The sequence below is a fragment of the Capricornis sumatraensis genome, chromosome 2 (assembly GCF_032405125.1).
Source record: "Capricornis sumatraensis isolate serow.1 chromosome 2, serow.2, whole genome shotgun sequence".
In the NCBI taxonomy this organism is placed as follows: Eukaryota; Metazoa; Chordata; class Mammalia; order Artiodactyla; family Bovidae; genus Capricornis; species Capricornis sumatraensis.
Genome location: NC_091070.1, coordinates 65,001,611 through 65,016,826, shown reverse-complemented (window position 1 = coordinate 65,016,826; position 15,216 = coordinate 65,001,611). Strand labels below are relative to the sequence as shown.

Sequence of the window (15,216 nt, the reverse complement as noted above, 5' to 3'; positions counted from 1 at the left end):
CCAATTCAGAATCTATACATAGTCCTAACATATTATAAAAAATATACATATCACACCTTCTATTTAAAAAATTATTCTTTACTTCTGTGAAGTTCAATACTGAGATGAAAAAATTGTCTCCTTTTGGGCAGAGGGAGACTGCTTAAGGACCTGTCATCAAGAGTGACCACTCTTCTGTATTAAAAGGTTTTTTTCAGCTCACAATCAAAAATTATTTAAATGAAGACAACATGGAGAGGAAAAAAGGCAAGGCAGGGTTAGGATACAGCTGAAGGCTATGAAACACCACAGAGTGGGAAAACTATAAAAGTACAAGGAAAAAACCACCATCATGAACAAAAAGAAACCTGAAAATAGATTAAGGATGCTTTCCGACAGACACAGACTGAAAAGGAGAAAGCATCATCATTTAGTCGTACTAAGTGGGATCAGAAACTACAGAGTTTTAGGACTCCATTTTGGATTCAAGAGATGTCAAAAGTGAATCAGGTATTCCCCAACTCCAAAATCCTACAAGTCACCGACTTCTTCCTTTTACAAATGAGAGACTGAGGCATGGAGGGGTTCACTGACACTCTCAAGATCACATTCTAGTAAGAAGTAAGTACAGAACTACACGCAGTATTTTCTGAACTGTTCAGGAACAAGTCTTCAATACTGCCTCACAACAAGTTAAACACATTTAATGTTGAGGTTAAAGAATTTAAGTTCACTTACAATCATCAGTGGGTATTCTTCAAGCGTGAGGTATTCATAGGGACCTTTCACTTCAACAGTCACTGCCAAAACACAGTCCTCAGAATTAATGTAAAGGATGAAAAAATTAAACAGAAACATCATCTGATATTTATTTGATGAAATTAATGAAAATTCCATTGGGTAATTTAGTTTTAACCATTTCAATCATGAAGTGTTCTGATGGATCATGCTCTGTCCTGCACAGGTCTCTGGCTCCATCACCATTTTTGGTAGAGAAGTCCTCTGTTTCCATACTCACGTCCTTTAAAGACCAAGCTGAATGCATTTCGTCCATAAAGCCTGGTGAGCTGCCCAACTGGAGCTATTCCTCATCTGCTCTAAACTCCAAACATACTTCACATATGCTTTTTCTTACATCACTAACATGCTTTGCAAAGTACAGGGCTTCATTTCTTCATTCTGTCACTCTCTTCTCTCTCCTGACCTGTTATTTTCCTATTGCTTTATTTCTTTTTTACCTACTTCAATTTTACTTAACTTTTCTACCATTAATGTAACATTTTCAGAAAGTACTTAATAATAACAAAGTGTTTAATGAAGCAAAACAAATGACAGTAACAACAAGAATGTGAAAGACAGATCTGCCTTACTGAAGTACACCTATGACTATTTTTAAATTGTAACTGATAAAAACTATATGGATAAATTTGAGGTGTGATTAATAAATAAACTGCTTTATCTGAGAAGTGACATCTATCTCCACATACAGACTATGCAACAAATACTTCTTACTAATTTTTATCAAGCAAAAAGGACATACCACTATTAAAAGTAAGACCCAATACTTTTATGAAGAAAAGGAGCATCCCATATTAGCAATCACAAAAATTTCATAGCCAAATTGTTTAGTAATCTAAACCTTCTTAATTTAATGAAAGAATAAATATAAATACTTCATAAATATCTATCACATTCTCTGTTTACTCTAGAGCAGAAGTCAGCAAAATACAGCGCATGGGCCAAATTTGGCCAACCATTCCAAAGTTTTATTGGAAAACTGTCACATCCACTTACTTACATACTGTCAATGGCTATATTTACACCACAGGGCAGAGCTGGGTAGTTGTAGCAGAGAGAACATTTACTATCTGGCACTCTAAAGCTAATCCCTGCCCTATGCTGAAATACAACACACATTTTCTGAGCGCTTACCATGTGACACACATTATGGAAAATATAGGAGATGGAAAGATGCATGTTTTCTGCCACCAAGTGGATTACCACCCCCAGGTGAGAGCGAGTTGGAAAGCAACAGAGAACTGTCCCCCTGAACCAGCCCCAGAAGGATGCATATTTTCTATGACAAAGCAAAAAGCCATCCAGGCAGAGGACATTACATGATCAAAGAAAATGATCATGGTTGTGAAAATGCAGGATACATTTAAAGGACATGTAGTTCTGAGACTGCACATGGTACTATATAGTAGCATTTTGACACAAGGCAGAAGAAGGTAAACTGGAATAATCTGTGAAGTTTTCTAAGTCTTGCTGCAGAATTGGACATTTGGTAACAGAAGATACCAAAGATTTTAATGAAGGGAAGAAAGAAGATAAAACTATCTTAAGAGAATTTTAGGGCTTCCACAAGGTGTAGTTAAGTTTTGAGTATCACCTTCTTAGTTTCAAATGACAGATGGATAAAGCAAAAGCAAAAAAAGAGAGAGGAAACAAAAAGGACATGAGCTTAAAAAGATAAAACAGCTCCACATATCAAAACAGAATAAAAACGCAGAACAGTGCCTGAGACCGAACCCATGGTCAAGGTGGACTCTGGGTCCCAAAGCTGCAGTAGTTGAGCATGCAGCTTCTACCAGATCACTGAAAATAGCAGGTGTTCAAGATAAAGGGGGAACAGAGCTATTTGATGAATGAAGAGGCTGAACTGGAGGGAGTAGGGTTTCTTCTCCATCCTTTTCAAAGGAAGAAGGTTCAAAGTAAACACTAGTAACTGTTCAATGAGGCTACTGCCCATTAGAAAGCCATGGGTCTGGAGAATATACATATGTCTTGGGTCCAGAAACTACCAGGTCACCTCTGGTTTGCCTAGATCTGCTATATTCCATATTATTATGGAGAATAAGACCCATCTCTGGTCTTGGGAATTAAACATTCAATACAAAAATCCATAAAACAAAAGTTTAAAATTAAGTCAAATGAAATAAAAATAAGAATAAAAATTAATGAAAAAGACAATGAAATAGGAAAATTAACAAAGTGAAAAACTGGTTAATTGGGATAAAAATATAGTAAAACAAAATTCTAGAAAGATTTTGCAAGTTAAAAAGAGAAGGCATAAAAGCAATACTAAGAATTAAAAAAAACTTTTTTTTTGGTAAAAGAAATATCATTACTAACTTTATGCCAACAAATTTAAAACGTTGAATGAAATGGAAAATTTCTCAGGGGGAAGAAAAAAGAAAAACCCCAATTCAAGGAAAAATAGAAAAACTAAAATATTTATTTCTATTAAAGAAAAAAAAATCACTTATTTAAAATCTTCATGGGGGAAAAGAAAGAACATCAGGCGAAAACACTATCATAAGTGAGTTCTATCAAACATTTAAGGAATGGATAATTCTATCCGTACCAAAACTGTTCAGTAGAATATAAAAACAGGGGACATTCTTTGATTCATTGCATGAGATTAGCAATAACCTGAACATTAAAACCCATAGAAGACACACAAGAAATGAAAATATTAGGCCAATTTTACTTTGAACATAGACAAAAAACTCTAAATAAAATTCTGGAAAATAGAATCCAGCTAAGTGTGTGTGTGTGTGTATCAAGGCCAAAAATGGCATCTCAGAAATTCAAGAACAGTTTAACACTAAAAAATCAGTTAATATAATGCATCACAATAACAGATTAAATGAGCAATCTATATGATCAATTTAATAAACTCGATTAAAACATTCCATAAAACTGAGTATTCATTCTTAAAAAAAACAATCTTGAAACAGAATATTTTGAAAAATCTATAGTAAATATCATACTCAATGGTGAAATGTGCCAGTACTGCCAATAAAGTCAGGGGCAAGATAAAGATGTCCACCATCATTGCTTCTATTCAATATTCTACTTAAAAAGACAGGGGAGGGAAGAAAACTGCAAAGAAGGAAGAAACAAACAAAAAAAAGAAACTATAGAAAACAAGACTAATTAATAAGTTACTGTAAAATTCCAGGTGATGATTCCCTGAACTGGGTGGCAAAAGTAGAAAGGAGAATAATAAGAAAAACTGAGACATTAAAAAATAATACAAGTCAATTAATTTTAAAATGTCCAAGTCTTGACTTAGTAACTAAATTTTAACTAGTCTATTGAGAACATGATACTAACTGAAAAAGTTAAAAGCAGGAGTATCAAATGAAGGGAAATGAAATCTAATATCTATAATACATAGTAATAAAATATAAGTTGAGTACCTAAGACTGTATCTTGTTCACACTGGATGCAGAAAAATGTTAAATTTCTCTCCCTCAATTTTTCTACTTGACAACATTCTTCATTTATTCCCTCTTTAAAGCAATTTGACACTACCCACCATACGACACAACCAGACAGTAGTAATACCAATGATTAAAAAAAAAAATGTACTTACTGGTAAAAAGATTACTTCGTGAATTTTCTTTTGATGATTCCTTGGAGGATGATATGCCAACATGTACAATAAAAATGTATGGTGCATCTTGCCAAGTTTTCAATGGATCATGCATTACCTACAGTGGAAAGAAGACATCAAATCTTCCAATCTTAAGAACTGGGGACACAGGTTAATTACAAAATATAAAATTTCATTCCAGAGTGTGCCTAGAAACATGGTCGATTCCTTCACTTTTACTCATTAACACAGTAGGCAAAACAAACAGGCTTACAGTGCATATAATAAAGTAGATTATATAATAAATTACTCACATATAACTTTTTTTAATGAGGGAAACCTCAGCTTAAATCACAAAGTTGAGTCTCGGTTGTAGCTCAGCTGGTAAAGAATCTGCCTGCAATGTGGGAGACCTGGGTTCGATTCCTGGGTTGGGAAGATGCCTTGGGGAAGGTAAAGGCTACCCAGACCAGTATTCTGGCCTGGAGAATTCCATGGACTGTATAGTCCTTGGGGTCACAAAGAGTTGGACACGACTGAGCAACTTTCACTTCACTTCACTTCACTTCACTTCACTTTTAACCAAGTCATGAGAGGATGCCAGGTTGTATTTTACAGAGCTATCCCAAACAAACTAAAGAAATTTAGTTTAAATCACCTGGAAAAAACCACCAATGGTGACATCAGTAACTTATAAACACCAATTCCTGAATCTAATTCCCTTCATTCAGTGCCCTTCTCAGGACCACCACAGTTTCTGCTAACAAGGTCTTACATTTATATAAAATATTTTATTTTAGCTAGGCTACATGAAAAGCCAAGAGTCACTGTCCCCCAAAGTCAAGGAAGTAGAATTAATAGCCACCATGCTTGTGGAACTGGTTCTGTTCCAAGGCCAGTTAGTCTGTGCACAGCCTTAGCAAAAAGCCACCAAAGGATTTGTTACCTTATATACCAGATAGACTATGGACTTCAGAAAAGCAAGACTATAACAAAAAGACAAGATAAACACAGAAAATGCTTGGCTGCTTCTTCCTCATGTCTGAAAGGAGGCACAACTACTTAGACTTGCAATTTATTATTTTCTGGTCTTAAAAGGAAAATTAAGATTTTTACTATTAAGTTATTGAAGAAAATGTCCATCAATACAGAATTATTCTGAAACCAGAAAAAAAGATCTAAAAACAAATACATCTACAAGAATATTCACTACAGCACTGTTTCCAACTGCAGGATAATGAAACATAGAACAGATAATCTAACAAATTGTAATATATTCTTATAATAAAACTCTATGCAGTCAATGAAATAACAATGCCATGCAATATTTACTGAACTGGAAAGCTGTCCATCTTATATTGCTAAAATTTTTAAAATGCTGCAATATAGTACATAAGGTTCTCATTTTTAATTAAATATAAATATGCAAGCAGACAAAATACTAGAAGATAAATGTTTATAATCTATCAGTGTGTGGCAGTATTACAGAAAATTATTTTCTTCTTTTCACTGATGTATACTTTCTAAATATCTGACAGTGAACAAGAAAAAGCCCAATGGATGCTGTTTAAAACAAAAACAAAAACAATTTAATGAAGCTTGCCATGCCAAATTTATTTTTAGGTTAAAATTCTATACTACTATAATCAGGGTAGGGAGAGTGGGGACAATTCCAGAATGGTAGAATAAAGACCCTTGAAAATACACTCACCAGTAAAAGCAATAAGAATATGGGCAAAAATTATCAAAATCAACTGAAGACTTACAACTCATCTGAGATCTGTTTCCTCAAGAAAAGCACCTGAATTTCAGAAAGAAAAGCAAGCCGGTAGTGTTTTTGTTCACCGTAACTTCTTGACCTTTTTTCTAAGCTCCTCAAAACCAAAGTTCTCACAATTTTAACAGCTGTGAAAAACAGCAGTTTGGCAGCCAGTGGAAGAGTCTGGTGGTCCCCTAAAGCCCATTTACCAGAGCTGTCTGGTAGGTGATGAAAAGCTCCAATCTCTGGGTGTATCTTTTACATGATCTTATTTCAGAGCTCATTCAGTGGGAAGGACCCTGTACTCAGGGAGTTTTCAAAATACTCAGCAGCAACTGTGAAAGATCACAGCTGCCTGAAGTGACATTACCAGGTAAGGCTATCAAGAGGCTGACTAAAAACTTAAAAGAAAAATTTAGAAATAAGATGTCCATGAAAGTGAAAATGAAGTTGCTCAGTCATGTCCAACCCTTTGTGACCCACTGTGGCCTACCAGGCTCCTCCATCCATGGGATTCTCCAGGTAAGAATACTGGAGTGAGTTCCCATTTCCTTCCCTAGGGGATCTTCCCAACCCAGGTCTCCTGCATTGGAGGCAGACACTTTAACCTCTGAGCGACCAGGGAAGATATCCATAGGGGTTTTGAAAAGCTTCAAGATATTCTTGGAAATCTAGAAGGCTCCAAGTACACTCAGGGCTGGGCACATATGTGCCAGACGGTGCACACGTACCCAATCAAGACCTGAGTAGGCCCTAATTACTCACCCCTGCTGATCTCAAGCCTCTATACAAGAAGAAAGTAAAAGTTAAGACATAGAGTTTTAAATTGTGAAAGAAGCCAGACATAGGTCACAAATTGCGAGAGAGAGAACAGTGGTTGCCTAGAGCTGGGGGAAAAGAGGAATGAGGAGTAACCGCTAATGACTACATGGTTATTTTGGGGGGTGTCGATGTTAAGAAATAAATAGTGATTGGTGGTCACATAACTAAAAACTTTTTAACTGTGCATTTTTACAGGGTAAATTTTGAGATATACTCTTCCAATTATTTTCTATCACAAGATAATTTTAGATGGAGTTCTGGAGTTCAAGGTTCTTTCATAAAAGTTTCTTACTATTCACAAGTAATATTTATAGGGTGGTAATTATAAAGCAATATAGACTGATTGTAGCAAACATGGAAAATATAGAAAACACAAAGAAAATAAAACTCACTCACAATATCATCCAGAGATAACCATTATTAACATTTTGATATATAGCTTCCACTCTTAAGTTTCTTTTTAAATGTAAGCATAAGATAAGAATTTAAAGTAAACAAACAATTTAGAACGATGGTAACGATAATCCTGTATGCAAGATAGCAAAAGAGACACAGATGTATAGAATAGTCTTTTGGACTCTCTGGGAGAGGGTGAGGGTAGGATGATTTGGGAGAATGGCATTGAAACATGTATAATATCATATGTGAAATGAATTGCCAGTCCAGGTTCGATGCATGATACAGGGTGCTCAGGGCTGGTGCACTGAGATGGCCCAGAGGGATGGTATGGGGAGGGAGGTGGGAGGGGGGTTCAGAATGGGAAACACCTGTATGCCAATGGCAGATTCATGTTGACGTATGGCAAAACCAATACAATATTGTAAAGTAATTAGCCTCCAATTAAAATAAATAAATTTATATTAAAAATAAATAAATAAATAAAGTAAACAAACATAAGAACACTAAAATGTGTTCGATGCCCTAAATTCCCTACCACACTTACAGTTTTGTCTCCAGTAAAGGTAAGATTTGTTCCATTCTCCTTAGCCTGAAACAGGAAAAAAGAAAATTAGTAATTAACTCAGAATTTCTACTTTACTTTCAGAAATACATAACAAGAAAAACAATTACCTCCTGTCTTTCTCCTAAAAGAGGCAATCGATGCACAAAATCTCCAGAAAAGCTCTATGAAAGATAAATAAAACTAAAATAAAACATGTATAATAGCAAAACAAAAGCACAGCTCAAAAACCCACACAAACAGTTAAAGCAAAACACAGTATAAAAGTAAACAAAACAGTATGACATTAACAGACAAAATATTTCCAATTAACCACAAACAAGCGAATAAAACTTTGCTGGGAACTAAAAAATAACAGCAAGCCAAACTGGCCACTCAGTTTTACTGTAAGATTATAGATACTGTCATTCTTGATAAAACCTTAGATGGAAGATACATAAATAGGATAAATGGATGTCATAGTTCCCCTCTATTTCCAAGGGTGGGGAAACTGTGACTCAAAGCTATAAAGCTTTAGATACAGAAATGGGATCTGAACCTAAGACTCTCAACCCTAGGATCCATTGCTCGTTCCATCACAACATATGCCATGCCTGTTAAAAAACCTCCACTAATAACCTTTCTTTCCAGTTATCAGCAGAGGAAGCATTATCTTTCCTGAGTAATTAGGTCATGTTACATTAGACTGGAGGAAGAAACCTTATGAACAGGGATTTATGCCAAAATCCTGGAAAGCTTATAGAAGATATAAAGTAGTGAACCTTGGGAAACAGTATATAATAGGTAACTTTTCACAATCAAATCCAAGAAAGGCCAACCAATCCTCCTAGCCTAAAGGATAAATTTGGAAAACCAAAAGAAAACCCCCTACTCAACATCATATTGTGACTACCTTTCTTTTTCTACCTTACTTCCACTGCTGCTGCTGCTAAGTCGCTTCAGTCGTGTCCGACTCTGTGCGACCCCATAGACGGCAGCCCACCAGGCTCCCCCGTCCCTGGGATTCTCCAGACAAGAACACTGGAGTGGGTTGCCACTTCCTTCTCCAATGCATGAAAGTGAAAAGTGAAAGTGAAGTCACTCAGTCGTGTCCAACTCTTAGCGACCCCATGGACTGCAGCCCACCAGGCTCCTCCATCCATGAGATTTTCCAGGCAAGAGTACTGGAGTGGGTTTCCACTGCCTTCTCCCACTATTCTAAAGCTATTTTCTTTTTCCTTCAAGTCTATAAAATCTATACTATGGCAAGAATGCAACCCAGGTATTGACAGTTCAAATTATCAATTACTTCATTTGCTCATCAATTATTAAGTAAAAGAGTTCTTATTAATAATCTTTATTTGCAGTAGCTAGAGAGAAAGCCTAACTTTCCATGAACTCCTTTCTTCTTCAAGGCAAGCTGCTAAATAATTTGAAGCAGCATTTAAATGCAGTAAGAACAAAACAAAGACTATAGCTAAAATAACTATTTTCAAACCTATAAAATGTATAATTTTATCTATCAAAAAACTGGGGTCAGATCCTACTTCTAAGAAAAGAGAATTTTATAATAAACTCCATTTATATGATCACATACATGTAAGCATTAAAATACACGACACTGGCAATTCCCTGGTGCTCCAATGATTAGGACTAAGTGGTTTCAAAAGCAGCAGTCAGGTTCAATCCCTGCTCAAGGAATTAAGATCCCACAATCACAAGGTAAGGTGAAAAAATAAAATAATAAATAGAATAAAATATACAGTATAATTCACCTCTTCCCCTTTATACAAAAAAGGTCTAAAATTCAATCCTTTGATTTCAGGTCTATAGTAGTAAAATCTAAAAATGTTGACTTTTCTGAGGATATATCAACTAGATGAGATAACAAGAGAATTAAAAAAAAATGAAAGTTTCAAAAGTCCATCAATGGATGACTGGATAATGTAGTATAAATGTACAATGCAATATTATTCAGCCTTTAAAAAGAAATGAAATTCTGATAATTGCTACATGGATGAACCCTGAAAATATTTTAAGTTAAAAAAGCCAAAAAACAGTGTATGATTTTACTTCTCTGAGATATCTAGAACAGTCAGATTCATGGAAAAAGAAAGCTGAATAGCTATTACCAGGGAAGTGGGAGTAGGGGCTGGTGTTATTATTAATTGTTACAAAGTAACCACTTAAGATGATAAAAAAAGTTCTGGAATTGGCTAGTGGTGACAGTTGTACAACAATGTGAATGTATTTATGTAACTGAAAGGCACACTTAAAAATGGTTAACCTGGTAAATTTTATATTATGTATATTTTACTGCATTTTAAAGAAGGTCGGGCACTGCTTTTCACACACAAAGGAAAGCACATCCTATAATGAGAATATTTAAGTAGCTGACTATGTATCAATCAGAACATACTTCTAACCTATTCCTGTCAGAAGAAAGAACTGAGGAGAAATGGACATCAACAAAAATACCAGTATCATATTTTGCACCTCTTCTATTTTCCTTGAACAACTATCAAATATTACCTGTGCTTTAAAGAGTTCACTGCAGTTCTGGAACAATTTTGATGATGTTTCGTATTTCCCAGACAAGCCTTTTTTTTCCTTAAGGTTTTCCAAGTATGTGTCCACTTCTTCCAACTGGAAAATAGATAAAATACCAAGTATTTAACTTAGTTTTTACATGAAATATTTAAAAGATAACAAAATAGATTGTCTTCGGTACAAATATAGTTTTGGATTTGCTATTTTTAAAATTAATATCAGATAAAGTCTATATATTAGTATTCAAGAATCAAACAGTACTCAAGTACAGAATTCCAGTCTATGACTCAAGAAGGGTAGCTCCTCTGAAAATTCCAGGAAGATTTGGGAAACTGTCACAGTCCAGAGGGTTTTGTTATAAGAAAATATATTTACAAGAGTTCCTTGACTCAATTAACAACACCACCACCAACAAAACTTGTGCTTATAAGCTAGATAAGCCAGAGTATAAAACTGCTGCAGCCATTCACAGCCCACTATTAATACTCTGAAAAAGTTCATTTCTGTGGCGTCATCAGTTCTGTGATTCTTCTCCCATACCAAGATCTCTAACCTCACCTTCTTTTTTCCTAAGCTGCAATTTCACACTTCCAACTATTCTGCTTACTATTTCCATAATTCTGTCTTGTGGCAATTCAAAATAATTTTTACATTCTTAACTCTACTACCCTTGAGGACTGAATCTGCTAAGCTCTTGACCAGTTTTTATCACAAGCTTCAACTGTATGAAGTTTTTAACTATAAATTTAACTAGTGATCAATTGATTAGGAGAAAAGGATCAATGATATTTCAAACCATACTCTAGAAATACTTCTCTCTAAATTTTTCAGTCCTTTTGGTCCTCATCATGGGGATTCCCAGGTGGTGCTAGTGGTAAAGAACGTGCCTGCCAATGCAGGAGATGCAGAAGACCCAGGTTTGATCCCTGGGTGGGAAGATCCCCTGGAGAAGGGAATGGCAAACCACTCCAATATTCCTGCCTGGGGAATTCCAAGGACAGAGCAATGTGGCTGGCTAAATTCATGGGGTCGCAAAGAGTCAGACATGACTAAACGACTAACACACACAGTCCTCATCATAGCAACCTTACCCAATGTTCTATAACAAAAACAAAACAGTCACCAACAAAACCCTAATACTGGGTAGAAATTCAAAATGCTTAAGGTTTAAAAAACCAACTGGATGGTAGATATTTTTTAAAGACTAGTACTTTATTTTTCAAAAGAAACCTCAAGAATGTAGGGGAAATGTAAAAAATGAAATGATACAAACAGCTGGATGAAAACAGAGTGAAAAATCTATCCAGGAGCTGTATATCTTCAATGCTCATGTATACTGTACTATAGCAATTCTGAAAGTGTGGTCCATGGACACTTCCATGCATCTAAGAGGGCAAAACTATTTTCATTGCTGTCATCTGTTATTTGCCTTGTGCTGATAGTGCGAAAGTAATCATCCAATTACCTGAAAATTCTATTAAAATACCATTCCTTTTCCAGCTACACATCTGTGTGAGGCCACATTTTGTGCATACACCACAACCAAAATAACACATCACAACAGACTGAGTGGAGAAGAGATAAGAATCTAGCTATCTTCTATTACACTAGACATTAAATAAGAGAAGAAGTGAAGTCGCTCAGTCGTGTCCGACTCTTTGTGATCCCATGGACTATAGCCTACCAGGTTCCTCCATCTATCGGATTTTCCAGGCAAGAATACTGGAGTGGGTTGCCATTTCCTTCTCCAGGAGATCTTCCCAACCCAGGGATTGAACCCAGGTCTCCCACATTGTAGGCAGACACTTTACCATCTAAGCCACCAGGTAAGTTCAGACATTAAATAAAGAGATCTGCAAAAATAAAAAAATAACACCACTGTACCCAGTTTTTTGAAAATTAATTATTTTTCATTAAAAAAATGTGCTTTTTATATTAACATGCAATGAGTCTATCATTGCTATTTTAAAATAAACTAATATATATTTATGCATTTTTGTTTTAATTTCTAATATAGTAACCCACATGAATAAACGCTTTTTGAGTATCTACAGCAATTTTTAGGAATGCAGCAAAGTTCTGAAACCAAAAGTTTGAGAACTGACAGTACAAGTATGCCTGCAAATTGGAAAGTATAATTCCAGTTCTTCTCCATAGCTACATGACACTCTCTCCATGACCAGGTGGGGACCCAATGATCTCTAAATAAACTCAAAGAAAAGTCTGTAATTTTATGTTCCATACCTTGAAGTTGTAGATTTCATTGTAACAGTCAGCACTTTTCAGATACCACGTTATATTCAAAGATGCATCACAAGGTTCTCCATCAACTATAAAAGAAGAAATCTCTGTGAATAAAAGATGATTTGATTGCCAAAGTATGTTTCCTAAATTATTACCCCATATCCCATTTCCTGCTAAACCAGGATACTTAACGACCATCCTTTCTCCAAACAGAAGGTAATGAAGTAATAAATTTCAGTTGTCTATTATCATATAAATATTTACTAAGCAAAGCACTTAAGTACACAAAGATACATGGCACTGTGTTAGGCCAAAGAGGGGAACAGAAGGGAATAAATTACTGAAGACTCTTAAGAAAAGTCTTAAAAAAGATTCTAGCTGAAGACTCAAGGAATAACAACACTGGAAATGTCACAAGACAATAATCGAAATAATTTCACTGAGGGAAAACTTCAAAGTGTAAACCTAGAGAGACCTTAAATGGATAAAAAGAACTATCAACAAAAAGCAAACCTGGCTGAGGAAGGCAAGAATAGCAAAAGCAAAGATAAAAGAATATTAGATCCTTTTTAAATCCACCTTAAGAGACGCCTCAGGGAACCTCATGAAATCACATAAGTCTCCACGTAACTTATTAAACATAATTTGGAGAACAATATCCTAATGAACCAAAGCCTAAGTCTGAAGACTTGGGAGTCTATTAGACGGTCAACCTGGGGGAAGTCAGTATTCCCTTTTATCTTTGTTCCAGCAGAAAATGAAGAAACATACTAACCATACCTACTTTGTGCAAACATGACAAAGGTAAACACAACTACATCTAGGAACCTACGTTTGGTTCTTAAGAAGCACACCTAAAATTACAACCTTTTCCTTTTCTCTGTTTGAAGTGGTTTTCTCAAACTAATTTTTAAGTGGCACAGTTTTATAAGGCTTAACTAAAATACACAAAAAATTTGATGTGTTGAATAGAATTTATGGAAATGCTAAAAAGGATACTGCAATCTTGTTATGAACTACACAGAAGAATCAAGAGAAGGAATTAATTTAATAGAAACCAGTGAGAAAAATCCCCTAAAAAAGGAGATTTTCTGGGAAATGTGCCTGCAGGAATACTGCTATTTATGTTAAAAGACATAGAATTTTAGAGAGACCATGCCACAAGGCTTGTGGGATCTCAGTTTCCCAAGGGATTCAACCCTGGCCCTCGGCAATGAAAGCTCAAGAGTCCTAAACACTAGACCACCAGGGAATTCCCAAGACATAGAACTTTAAATGAATGGCTTTAAGAGACAATGAAAATGGTCCTGCCAATTTCAAGGAAATCTATAGTATACCATAACCACAAAAGCATAAAATCAGAGACAAGATTAAATATAAGAAAACACAGAAGTAACAAAGTGAAAGACAATTTTAAGCCTCAACTCTTCTAAAAACAAAGAAACATCGACATTTCAAAATATGCAGCTTGGCTAAAAACCACTACAAAAACCACTAGAACAGAACACAGGTAAAAAGAAACCGTACATAATAAAAGGACAGACTAGCATACAGGCTGTCAGGCTATTCCAAAAGACAAAATACTGCTATCCCTAAAAGCTCTTCTTTTCTAGTAAGAAAACCTCACAAGAAAGACCAGCGTGTCACAGTAGATTTGATTTAAATCAAACTTAAGTCATTAGCCAAGAGATCATATTTTCATGAAAACAGTATATTCTTCACAGAAATTCTACCTGACTCCCCCATCCCACTAGACTGTAAGCTCACTAAAAGAAAAAGTCTTTTCTATCACTTCCTTTCTAAAACAGTGCCTGGCACATAATATGTGTTCAATAACTACTTACTAAATGATTAAAAGAATAAAATCATCCAACTATGACATAACTTTGCACTTTCACAAGGAGAAATATGCATAGGAACACACATGGACGATCTGGATTTTTAGTCCTGATCTTGAAATGGAGCTGCCCATGATCATGCATTCTCTAAAAATAAAGCCAGTTTCAGGAATAAAAGGAAGCTTTTCTATAATAAACAATGGGGTATTCTGGATTCAGATACAGTGGCTTTCCCACTGGACAGACTGGTTTTGTTCTACATAATCCCTATTTCCTGGTAATTATCGTTGAGCTTCCTCTTCCAAAGATCCAAGTGGTAAAATACTCCTTCTGCAAACAAAAGCTTTACTGAACATATTTGTGCAGACCCAACGGTCTGACAAACCTAGGTCATGTGTCCAATAAACTTCTAACAAGCACACAAAAGCAAAATCAGCAGTTACCTCTATGACTCAGAACAGATTAAAACTCATGCAGTTGACCAAAACAACTTATCTGCTATATACTGCAAACACCAGAAAAACAAGAAAAGAAAATAAAGTTCAGAGAAGTTAAATATTCTGAAGATTATTCAGTGAAGGACCTTAGTCACACTATATAAGTTTATACCTAGATAGTGCTGAACTATTAAATTTCAGAATTTATGTTGACTCAATTATCAGAGGTAGAAAATAGGTAATTAAAAAGTTTAAAAGATCTT

General features: G+C 35.3%; 1 protein-coding gene across 4 annotated transcripts in view; it reads right to left on the bottom strand.

Moving 5' to 3' along the window:
• The window catches only part of TMEM87A (transmembrane protein 87A), a 40,425-nt gene that overhangs the window by 23,676 nt on the left and 1,533 nt on the right, over positions 1-15,216 (bottom strand). For all 4 annotated transcript variants that reach the window (XR_011144422.1, XM_068964633.1, XM_068964634.1 and 1 more), the window contains exons 3-8: positions 12,679-12,764; positions 10,417-10,530; positions 8,016-8,069; positions 7,888-7,932; positions 4,364-4,481; positions 718-779 (exon numbers count right to left, since the gene is read on the bottom strand). Coding sequence is in view for 3 of the 4 variants with exons in the window: in XM_068964633.1 (XP_068820734.1) it covers positions 718-779; positions 4,364-4,481; positions 7,888-7,932; positions 8,016-8,069; positions 10,417-10,530; positions 12,679-12,764 (479 nt within the window). In the remaining variant the exon portion in view is untranslated. The remainder of the gene's footprint in view (positions 1-717; positions 780-4,363; positions 4,482-7,887; positions 7,933-8,015; positions 8,070-10,416; positions 10,531-12,678; positions 12,765-15,216) is intronic.